The sequence below is a fragment of the Phyllostomus discolor genome, chromosome 11, assembly GCF_004126475.2.
Source record: "Phyllostomus discolor isolate MPI-MPIP mPhyDis1 chromosome 11, mPhyDis1.pri.v3, whole genome shotgun sequence".
NCBI classification, from domain to species: Eukaryota; Metazoa; Chordata; class Mammalia; order Chiroptera; family Phyllostomidae; genus Phyllostomus; species Phyllostomus discolor.
In genome coordinates, this window is record NC_040913.2 from 63,398,398 (window position 1) to 63,410,971 (window position 12,574).

The 12,574-nt window shown below is 34.8% G+C and overlaps 1 protein-coding gene across 4 annotated transcripts in view; it reads left to right on the plus strand.

Moving 5' to 3' along the window:
• MYO16 (myosin XVI) overlaps positions 1 to 12,574 on the plus strand; it is a 595,311-nt gene that overhangs the window by 236,590 nt on the left and 346,147 nt on the right. For all 4 annotated transcript variants that reach the window (XM_036011451.1, XM_036011450.1, XM_036011452.1 and 1 more), the window contains 2 exons: positions 3,462 to 3,537; positions 6,090 to 6,243. In XM_036011451.1, coding sequence (XP_035867344.1) covers positions 3,462 to 3,537; positions 6,090 to 6,243 — 230 coding nt within the window. The remainder of the gene's footprint in view (positions 1 to 3,461; positions 3,538 to 6,089; positions 6,244 to 12,574) is intronic.

The following is a 12,574-nucleotide window of genomic DNA, read 5'->3' on the forward strand; positions in this document are numbered from 1 at the left end:
CATTTTTTCCATTGCTGTTGATATGAAGTGCCCACTCTATAACATAGCTTATGAGCCATGTTTCTGGGTTTCTGCTTAAGTTTCCAGCTCTAGTTCTCCTGCTTCCATCCACCAAGGTCAGAGGATGTAGTCAAATGTCATCATGTCCATGTTCTTTGCTCTTCTTGAAAGTGTTAGGTAGCCAAATCTTACTTAACCTTGCTGGACTATACTGGGATGTTACTCTACTAGCTGTCCTTTCTAATTTCCTAAATTCCAGTGCAAAGGCTATCTTCATGCACCCCATATAGCACCTTGTACATTTGATATCAAGTCACTTATCACAATGTGTTGGAATTGTCTCATTTGTTCATATTACCCCCCTCGTTTGTGAGAACCAGGTTGAGACATAGCATGTATTTCTTTATCAGCACAGGGCTGGACAGAGTACTCAGTTTCCATTTATTAATGAAAAAATTAATGAATGTCCTAGTTTAGCAGATGCTTGTCTTTCTCAGTGGTGGATCATAGAACAAATGTATGAAGAACAGACAAGTGAGCATGCAGCATAAGACTGATTGGCCAATGGGAGAAGTCCTTTCACAGATCTCCAGCAGATACTTGGGCATGTGTAAGGTATTGGTTAGGTAGGTCTGGAAATAGAGACTTGTGATAGATTACTAAAGAAATCTTGCAAATGGAAAGGGAGTTTAACCTTAAGCTAATTTTATGGGCAATATCAAACTATACTATAAAGAGTTTATCAGAGGAGTCTGAAGTGGAATGGATATGGGAGAATGAAGCTACTGCATGAAAGTAGAGGAGGAATGTTTCTAAAAAGAAACAGGACACTTGTGCAGAGTACATGTAGAAAGCAGGTTTTTTGAGGGATAAAGGCAGAACTATTTGCTTAACAAGAAGTCACAGTTGGATTAAAAATAGTTAACATTAAGGATTTACTTGACAGTTTTATATTTTAGATTAGAAATTCTTCAGATGGCTCTGAGTTAGAGGCATTTACTCATTATAATGTTGAGTATGTACCAAAGAGTGTGGGATATACAAATTTTGAATTTCCTGGAGACCTTTAACATCATAACTTTTCTCTATTAAATTAAGTGAAACAATCTCTTTTAGCTTCTGAAATAGGAATTTGACCATCTCCAAACTCTTTGCTGTCTTTTAAACTTTTTAAAGAGGTAATTTAACAAAATATCAAGGATTAATTTTGCTAAATTTTATTCAAGCTGAAATGCAACTATCTGATGCAGACCCTGGCCACCAGGATCCGTGTGGTGTGGCCACAGTGAACAAATACACACAGACTACAGAAGTCCTGTGGAGAATAAGGGATGGCATGGCAGCTCTCTGAGTGAGAGAGAGAGAGACCAGCCCCTACCTGGACAGGCTTTTATTGCTTTTCTGGGTTCATTACATTGAGGATGGTCCTCATTTACTATGCACAGATTCACTGTAGGTGATTACCTTTTACAGATAACAAAGGAAAGAATGTTGCTAATTACTTCAAAGAGGAGGATGCTACAGATTGGGGGAAAAGTGGTTGAAATGGTTATACTTCATACTTGGGAGGTTTAGCACAGATTTTAGGAAGTTACAGTAAGCTTTTGCTGCCTCAATTCAAGGTGAGGGAGTTTTAGCAAAAGCAAGTCTCATAGCAGCCTAGGTACAAGGCCTGATTCCCCACAGGAAAACCTATCCATGGGTGTGGGTCCTGTGTGCCAACTTGCTCCCCACTGGCCTTTCTGAGTGGGGGCTGAACTACCATCCCACGCCATGTGGAACAGCTCCCCATAACTATCCATGGAATGGAGTCTATATTCAATAATTTGTGTGAATTTAAATTTTGGATTAAACACATTTTCTCCTAGCCATGTAGTGTTTTCTTGAACACACACACACAGAATGTCAGTCACCTTACCCTTTGATAGTTTGGGTGATTACAGTAGTTTGCTTTACACAGTTTCAGTTTCCCATGGTCAGTCACAGAAGAACATATCAAGGTCTCTCCAGAAGGTATCCAGCCATGTGATATGAAAAATAGAAACACTTACTGAAGAAGATACAAGATAGAAGAAATATTGTACATAGGACAATGATGCCTCAGTCCCCTTCAAAGTAGGCACCTTGGGACCTCAAACAGTTCTCCCAATTGCCATTAGCTGCCCTTTTGTATTTTGCTGAATCTGATCGGCAGTATGAAATCTCTTCCCTTTCAAAGGTGATTTTAGTTTTGGGAAAAGCCAGAAGTCACAGGGCATTAAATATGTGCTGTAGGGCAGGGGGCTGAGTCACCTGGGTGATTTAATGTTTTGCCTAAAAACTCTGTATGAGACTTGATGCATGAGTGGGCACATTGTTGTGATGAAGCTGCCGATCACCAGTTGTCCACAGCTTCAACCTTCTGAATAGTTTCCACAGAGTAATGTTCAAGCTTAATGAAAAATTAGATGCAGATGCATTGCTTTACTCACTCAGGCATTTTGAATGTGATGGCCACACAGTACACATGCTCATTCAATGGTGTCTACCATCCCCAGTGACTAGCACAGTGAAATCATCATTATTTACTCATGTGCATTCTAGTCCACTCTCCTTGGCTACATCAATTTCACACAAACTGTTCTTGTTATATTAACAATGGCTGGACTTTTTCCAGACAGACCTTGTACCCCAGAATTTATTTCTATAAATGTCACAAACAGATGAAATTAAGTAATTTGTTGTTTAGGGATACTTCCATATGCAAGGTCTAAGCATAAAGAAACCATAGTATGGTTAATCCAAAATTCATGATGGTGGTGAACTCTGGGAAATAAAAAGAGGGATACTTTTTAGGAAGAACTCACAAAGTTTCCATGAATGACATTTAACATTTGGGTGCACTGGAATTTATTTCATTATTGCTCTTTCAATGGTACATATACATTATATACACACTTTGTATGTATGATGTATTTTATAATAATGCTTTAAAAATGTATTTACTATCTCAAGTTGCTTAATTCTTGTAACTTGAGATTTTTTTCTAATTCTCCAATGTGACTTTATTGTCCACGATGCTATAATGGGCGGACAGTATCAATAAGTGAGACTTGAATTAATTGCTGAATTAAAAAAACAAAACACACTGTGATGTATGCTTCCTCTTAAGAAGAGATGTCCTGCAGGAAGCCTGAGAAGCGCTAAATGTGCTTTTGCAAATCCTCGGTGGTTTATCCCTCATTTGATAAGCAGTGTTTGATTTGAATACATTAATTGCTGAAATTGTTTATATGTCTGTCATTTTTAAAAAGGAACAGGAAATGGAGAGTGAAAGAAACATTAGCATAGTAGCTTACGCTAATGCATTCTCATTTCTCCAACCTTAAGTGCCCATTGAGGTCATGACTGTGTGTTATTTACTGATCAATCTTCAGTATCCAGCATGATATTCCCTATTTCAATTATCTTTCATGTTTCAGACAAACCTGGTGAAAATTCTTTTGATGCACCAAGCAAATCCAAACCTTCTGAACTGCAATGAAGAGAAGGCCTCAGGTAGGTTGTGAGTGTCCTGGGACCACTGAGCAGTCACTGTTTCCTTCCTGTCCTATGTAAGTTGTTCATCTGATATGAGCATAGCTATGAAATGGGAGTCAGTTTCTCCTGAGAAGCTTTGTGAAAACCCCTGCTTCAAGCATGATTCACAAACTCAGATGCACTGCTCCAGGACAAGAGGATGTTAGAGAGCAGTTAAGTTTATAGGTTACTGTGTGCTTCATTGCAGTTTGCCATTCAGGCTTTAAACTTCCAGTGATTCCTGCAGTGTCATTAGTTTAAAATATTTTCATGCTTTTATTTTAACTAGTTTCTCATCATACCTAATACATGCTTGTTCATTAGGGTATTTTTAAACAGTAATGGAATTTTTCTGAACAGATATTTATACTGCAAGAAATAGAGGCTAATGTTCTAAAGATAATTTAAAAGTTTGAAAATGTTAATTTAATTTTACTTATTTTTAATAAATATATTTTAAACATTTCTAGAGTTCTATTTACCAGTGTTCATATATATTTAGATATGTATTTTAAAAATGGATGCCACATTTTTTTTTGCTTTTAGAAAATTTGACAATAAAAGTACTATTCATAAATTATTTTGGTATATTAAAAAATTCTAAGAAGAAAGTCTAGAATAAGTAAGAAAATAATATAAAATTTTGAAGGTAGTAATTGATCTGAATATTATATATCTCTTTGTTCTTCTTGTTGCTCTAACTACTAACCTGAGATTTCTTATTTAATGTACTATGGGAGAGAGTGTGATTACCTAATAAACCTCTAGTTTAAGATAGGATGAGGGGTTTGCTGTGTTACTTGTTGTATTGTAATTCAGTATCATTGTCAGGAGTTTTTTAATCTCTGCTACAATAAACTGATGATTTAACAAACAGAACTATGATAACTTGATATTCAAACTTTAGAACAGACTTATATTAATGATAGTATAGTAATTTTAACATGAACAACAAAAGCATGTTTAATGGTAAATATTAGAGGAGCAAATATAAATCAATAGTTTTCTTCTATTTTTTGAATGAATTTTTTTATTATGAACTATAAGTCATGCTCTCTGTTAACTCTACTCTAGTTCTAACAGATCATATTTTCAAGTTCATATCCCTGGCTTCTTGCCCAGAGAAGGGAAAATATGATCGACCCTGGACTACACAGACTCCCATCTGTCACTCTTTTACCTTTTAGGTCTAGTGTCAACTGTGCCAAAATGGACATCCAGGGTAATTGACAGTCCTACAGCCCCAGGGAATGACTAAACCTTAGTCACCTCAGGCCTAGTGTATGATGACTCTGACAGTTTTGCCCGAGTTAGCATGCCATGTCTACCATCAATATTGTTCAAGAGAGACGTAGCGATGTGACAATAGTAGACCTTGAGTGAACATTTGTTGATTGAATGAAAATACTTCTCTCATACACAAGGAATAATGAGCTATAATACAGTGAGAGGTTTCAAGTAAATGCAGGATATCCTGACATTCTATTCAAGAGCAAGAAGAATGAAGCAGATGAAACTATAATGCAGAGAACAATGGACTTGACACCCATATTTTGACTGAGCAAATGAAAATTATTACAGTACTATATTATATTCTTGCTATTTTGTGTTTCTTAAATTTGAAATGGACACATAAAAGTTATCTGAGGAATTAAAGTCATTTGGGGTATAGCTGTTAGGTGGCGCAGAACTAATCTCCCCAGGCAAGAAAGCTGAGCTGTCTCCTACTCATTATGTGGTTATGATTTAACCTAAAGCAAATGATAAAATTCTGGCATGAATACCTTCTTGAGGTTGCTGAATTACCATATCCAGGCAATAAAGCCACATAAGTCAAATTTATAGACAAAGGTAGTCATGCAGTTTAGTTATGAGGGTTAAAAAGGAGCAGTTGCCTCCATTAGATTCCTAATTGTTATTAATGTGAAGTTTTCTTCAGGATTTATTGATTTCCAGTATCATTTGTTAATAAGTGTAATAAGTTGATTAGTGTCCATCTATAGTGCTGTCCAGATATGTTCAGATGTCACTGTTAATATGTAATTTATAAGTAATTACTGTATAATAACTCATATTTCAGATTGAGAGGTTAGACCCAGTGTTTTAATATCTGTTTGTACATCTACTTACTTAGTAAATTGTTTTAGAATGCTTACTACATGTTTTATAATAGCACATGTTTTCTGAATGTATAACTATTTTTATCATTTTGTTTCATATTCATCAAAATGAAGGAAGAATTTCACTGAAAATACAATGACATCAAGCTTAGCTTCTCAAGGATTTACATTTTACTCATCACTTAGTGAAAATTATTTTTATATATTTTTCATTTCATTTGTAATTAAATGTCACTAATGTGAAAAATAGAATCTTTTTAAATGGCAGTACAATAATTTTATTTCTACCAAAAATTTTAATGTTTTTATTTTGCCACATACTGATAAATTTTAGTATTTTCAGATTCATTGAAAGTAAATAGTTTACTCTGATTTCATCAGCCCCTTTTTCTGATTTAATGTTTTGTGTAGATATTGCTGCATCTGAATTTATCGAGGAAATGCTGCTAAAAGCTGAAATGGCCTGGGAAGAAAAAATGAAAGAGCCTTTACCTGTGCCTACCTTAGCACAAGAGGAGCCCTATGAAGAGATCATTCATGATCTCCCAGCCCTTTCCAGTAAGCTGTAAGTGCCGTCTTTCTAAAATGATTAAGCCATAGACCTGGTTCTCAGCTGAGTTAGTTATTCTCATTTGTCTTCTTCTCTAATCACCAGTCATTTTACAGTCAACATTAAATCTATCTCTCAACTAAAAGTTAGAAAATTGAAACTACATGTCAATATATTTATCAAAAAATATTTGTTGACAATAATGAGTTTAGCATACTTTTATGAAAACCATCTGGTTTTTTTTTAAACACTACTACTTCAGTAATTAGATATACTTTTTAACACAGGATCAAAGATAATATTTTAAACTCACTCCAAATTGTTAGCTAAACCTGTATGTAAGGTTTCCAATAACTATCATGATGGCTAAATTTCCTAAAGTAAGAAATTCAACTATTTACTTCTCTCTAAAGTTAAAACTAATGATTTTTTGTTGTTTAAAGTATTTCCTGAATACTAACACATGCTACAAGGAGGGTATACATTAAAAACATTAAGTAAACAGAGGAAGAAATAAAAGTCCACATATGATATGTTACCATTTATGTGAAATGTCTAGAATTGTCAAATCCATGGAAACAGAATGCATTTAGAGTTTTTCAGGGGTAGGGAGAAGACGTAATGAGGAATATCTCTTAATGGATGTGGGTCTTTGGATATGATGAAAATGTTCTGAAAGTACATTTTTATACAAACGTGAATATGCTAAAAAATACAGAATTATACACTTTAAAAGTGTAGATTTTATGCTGTGCAAATTATATCTCAATAAAAGAAATAAACACATAAAGAAAAGAAGATAAAATATATTTCATGTTGAAAACAAAATCTGCTGTGTACAACCAGTGAGACCTTGAGGAAATTACTTCATTCTATGAACATGTTTCTTTTTCTGACAATGGACATTATGTCTAATATTGGAATATTTTAGGGTGTCTTGGATAAATAGCACTATGTGGTTTCTGGACAATCTGAGAAATAATGAAAGAGAAAAGGTGGAGTCCATATTGCTGCTGATCAGTGATAGGAGATACTTTGAAGGATGTCACTGATTGTAGCAGCTGAAAGGGTTTACAATTATGTCCCATCATCAGGTAGCTTTACCAACTAGGCACCTAGAAACCAGATCAGGCCTCCCAAGGGAGGGGGCTCCCAGACAAGGTTACAGTACATAGGAAGAGGAAAACTGCTCTCTGTGGGAAGGCTCGCTCCAAGGAGAAGGAGGCCCTGGCTGCGGAGACACTCTTTCCAGATTCATCCATCAAACAATTTGTTCCACTTCCCAAATGTGGAGGGAGAGCCAGAATTAGCATGATTAGATTTCCTGGGAAGTTGAAAAGGTGCTGCCAAAGAGCATGCCCCAAGGCTGTTGTGATAAATATGTAAGCTCTAAGGGGGAAGATCTGATTTCAGAGCCTGTCTAATGGCCACTGTTCAAAAACGCTTTTAATTTAAAATTAATCTAGACAACTCAGAGGCTAAAGCCATACATAAATTCACTCACTTCTACTTAAGACTAAGATATAGTCATTATTGAATTGGATTTTTTTTAACTCTATTGTAAAGGAGCTTGATTTTTATGTGAGACACTATGCTAAGAACCTTCATGAATTTTCTATCGCCAGTCTGCAAAGCCCTATTAAGTTTCTCTTATTTTCCTAAAATCACAGAGCTGGAAAATGATGGATTAAGATTTGAAGCCCAGCAGTTGGATCCCACATCATTCTTACCTATACCACATTCGCCACCTGCTATTTTCACAAGTAAAAAAAAAATGATCTCACATTTACGTAGGAGCAAAAGGGAAGAAGTCATAGACAGGAAAGTTGGAGTCAAGTCAGAAAATAGTTAATTGATGAGACAAATTTCAAGTTACCTAAAATGAATGGTTAAAATATTTTGACCTTGCTCTTTATATTATTATGTTACTGATATCACTGGAACGAGAGGAATCATACAAATATTTGCTATGGAAGAATTTTGGTTTCCAGGTATTGATATTAAAATCAATACTCAATATGTTTTACTTTATTTTTAGGATTCTGTTATGAGATTCCAAGTAAAGAGAAATTAAGATGTAAACAGAATTAAAGTTTGAGTTAAAACCAAATTCTTTCATAATAACTTATTTCAGATAAATATTAGCTTTCCCATGTGTGTATAGTTTATTTATAATTTGGCTTTTTTGAAAAGAGAAGAACACAACAATAAGTTTTCTCAAAAAAGTGCTTTTTATTATTGTTTATATTATTCATTGAGCATCAGATTTTAAATAGAATAATCAATGGCTTATTTGTTCTACACAATTAAATATTATTGTTTTAATTGCACTTTTATTTTATATTCACAGCAAAGCTTTGAAACTTTTAAATAAGTTTTATATTGAATTTTAACCTTTTATTCACTGTAGTCTCTTGTTATTTTTCTTCAGAGATAGTATTTAAAATTAAATCAAAGAAATAAATAATGATAATCATAAATTTTGTTAACTCTGAAAAAATTGACTTGTTTAAAGATAACTAAAATTTGTAAATTTTCTTTTATAATTCATTATTTTGAAACATTTTATCTTGTTTTTATTGTCTTTATTTTTTATATACAACTTCTAAATTTTCATCACATATATAAACTTGCTTTCATTTCTTCTATCCATAGAATTGGATGTCTTGGTTGGGATCAAATTTACCACATTTTTTCCCATTGTCTTTAAAATGTTATAAATAAATAAGAACCAGGAGCAAATAGACATGATGAGATAACAACTAGGTATTATTGTGTTTTAATGCAGAAAACTTTACTTTCTGTAATCTACTCTTTTAACTCTTTTTTTTTTTTTTGCCATGAGAAGGAAAAATAGGGACACTTGAAGCTTCCTACATAAACAAACTCACAAACATTATAGAGGGCAAAACATTCTCTAAAGCTGATAAGTGTGTGTATTGTTGAGAAAAAATAATGCTTGTTGATTTTAGTGTATTTTGATGTCACCATAGTGATAGATTTGAACAACAAGTTTACTGAAATGTGTTGAGACATTTTCAACATGCCATTCTTTTGGTAGAGAACATATAGGGTGGGGCAAAATATGTTTACAGTTGTGAGTATATAAAACACATAGTTTCTTCTTGTGCTATTACATATTAATTATTGTATTGTTTTTACACACAAAAAAACTGTAAACCTACTTTTGCCCCACCCTGTATATGAAGTGTATCAGATAATTTACATATTAACAGGAGGTATAAATAGATTTCTTTTAAAAACCTCACATATATCATTTATAAAGTAGCATTTTGTCACAAAGCAGTTGTTTGAGAGTCTATGAAGGGAATTTGGAGAAAGTTTGGATTTTCTGTATTTTCTATCTCTCTCCTCTCCTGAACATTGCCACAGTTTTCTGCAGATGTTTTTTTTCAATCTTTTCAGATGCTATTGTTCTATGAAAATATAAGTTTTCATTCATTTAAATCAATCAACTTCTTGAATGGTTTAATTCCTGAATTTTATGAAGGCTAATCTTCAGCTGTTTTCAGAAGTCCTTCCACTTTAGGAAGCAAAAGAGAAATTAAAATAGAACAAAAAATTCCAGGAAGAAAGGGAAAAAGTAGGTAGGGATTGAAATATTAGTTAGTCTTCCTCCACTTCAGTCAGAAGCAAGCCTTCCACTAGACCCCATTGCTTCTTTAATTTCATTATGCTACCTAAAAATGAATAGTGCATATTCATTGGTGTGAGAAGTATAGAACTAGAAAGAACTTAAAAGCTTTCTCCTCTTCTCTGTATTATCCATTTTCTTAGTAAATCTTTTTTCCCCAGCTTTAACCCTAGCTCTCATACTGAAGACTTATCATGTATTCCTCATCTGAGTTATGGTTGCCCATCTTTCTTCATCAGATTTAACCCAAACTTTTCCAGAGTATAGTTTGCTAACATTTTAAGAAAGAATTATACGCTTTACTCTTTCTAATATTTTAGCATGAAAGTCAAAGTTTCTTTCCATTGTCAACTCATATTCATTTTTTGGTGAGCATTTTGTGATTTAGCCAGGATAAGAATGTCATTTCCACCGTGTCCCACTGTTTATAGTAAATGCCTTTCTTTCTTGTATATTGATACAATCAATAAGATTTTCCTACATTATTGGATAATTCCATATTTTGTGTTTTCTAATATATCTTCTATCCAATGAACATTATTAAGATCTTTATTTGTTGCCTGACTTTCAAGTTCATGTCTCAAATGAGCAGGTTAGATTTAACTCCAAAGGTCTTTCCAATTATAATATTCTCTAAATGGTCTCTATCTGTAAAGTTTTAGGTTTTCTCTTTCTGCTTTAAATTTACTACAACTATTTTCATACTTGACTGCTGTTCCCCACTACATTCTTTTTTTCCTTTTGACTGGGTGCCTACTCTCTGTGCTGTCTTTTCTGTCCTTATATATCCTGGTGGGCTCATTTACTGTTATTGCTGCTAAGGTACCAGCTGCTGCTGAATATACCCTTTGGTGTTTGAACATAGGAATGCTCTCCTAGGGTTTTTAGTCACTGGAAAGTTTTGATATGTGCATACTTTTGTTTCTAATATTCTATTTCATGGAGCCCTTGAGTTGGGAGCCACAAATATTCTACACAATGCCTAAATAGAGTAGTTTACTACACAATTGTGGGGTTTTATTTTTTAATAACAATAGTGATGATAACAACAGTACAATTTATTTGCTGTGCAATTACAAGTTGTCAGGACTTGTGCAAAGTGGTTACATGCATAATGTCATTTAATCCCTAAAAAATTTAACACCTAAAAGTACTTTCTACCACTATCCCTATTTTTACATCCCTGTCTGATACTTAGACTTTAGTAACTTAACTCCTAACACACAAATATACCCAATTTCATGTAGTTCCAGTGAGAAGGTCATTTTCATTTTTGATTCTAAAACTTCTAGTTTGACTTTAAACAGGAAATTGTTGATTTGAGTTTCACTGTTATGGTCATTCAGCTGTAGATGTAACACACTGCCAATTTAGGATGAGTTTTAGTATGACAACTTCAGATGAAAGTCTGTATTCTGGGAGAGATTGTAACTGAACTCAGGTCCAGCTGCCTGCCGCTGTGAAAGCCAAACTCATGAGACAGGTGCTGGTGAGACAGTGTTTTTATTTGAGGTGCTGGCAACCTGAAAAGATGGCAGGCCCATGCCTCAAAAACCGTCTTAGCACCCTGGCTGGTGCAGCTCAGTGGGTCAAGTGCCAGCCTGCAAACCAAAGGGTGGCTGGTTTGATCTCCAGTCAGGGACACATGCTTGGACTGTAGGCCAGGTCCCTGGTGGGGGGCACATGAGGGGCAAACACACATTGATGTTTCTCTCCCTCTCTTTCTCCCTTGCTTCCCCTCTCTCTAAAAATAAATAAATTAATACAATATTTTTAAAAAGACATCTTAGCATCTCAGTACAGATGAATGTTTTTATAATGAGGGAGAGGGAAAGCTGAACAAAGAGATCAAGGGGAGGGGGTGGAAAAGTTTTCTACATGGAGACCAGCACAGTCTATTCTGAAAGTGGTCAAGCAGTGGTCTGGTGTGCACTGTCCTGGGTTTCATCATTCTGGTTTTACATCATCCTGGTTTTATTGTTGAAGTTCAGCAAATCTACCAGAGCTGAGATGACTGAAGAGCAGAGCCTGTATCTATGGGAATTAGTTCCCAGGATTCTTATACAAGCTACATATGTAGTCAGAGTCAGCACTTACAGAAACAATGCCAAGATAATGGTGGTGAGGCTTATAATTCCCTACTGGGCTCAGCACTTACTGGCCCTGTGACTTGGGTAATTTAATAGAACTCTCTGCTACATTTCCCTTCAATTGTAAACTGTAGGTGTTGTATAATAAAGAATTTGGCCAGGCCTTTATTCTTGCCTCCCTAGAGGGGAAATTCTAAGACCTTAGAACTCCCCAGTGTCTTTGTTATTTAAAAGTTCCTTGTATTGTACATAAGTTTATGCTAACAAGGTGATTCAGGGTGGAGCCTGGTCACACAGAAAAATGGTGATGGGGTTTACAGACTGGGACACTGAGCAAGCCTCGCCACTAGGAGGGGAGAAAGACTGGAGACTGAGTTCAAACATGTGGCCAATGATTGAGTCAAACATGCCTACATAATGATACACTAATAAAAACTCTGGACGACAATCTTGATGGGGCTTGTTGGTTGGTATAAAGATCACTATGCTGGGATGTGCCCTAACTCCAGAGAGAGAGGACATAGAAGCTCCACATTTAGGACCTTCTTAAAACTCACCTTGGTCCTGATTTATATGCTCTATATAATAAAGCTGGAACAAT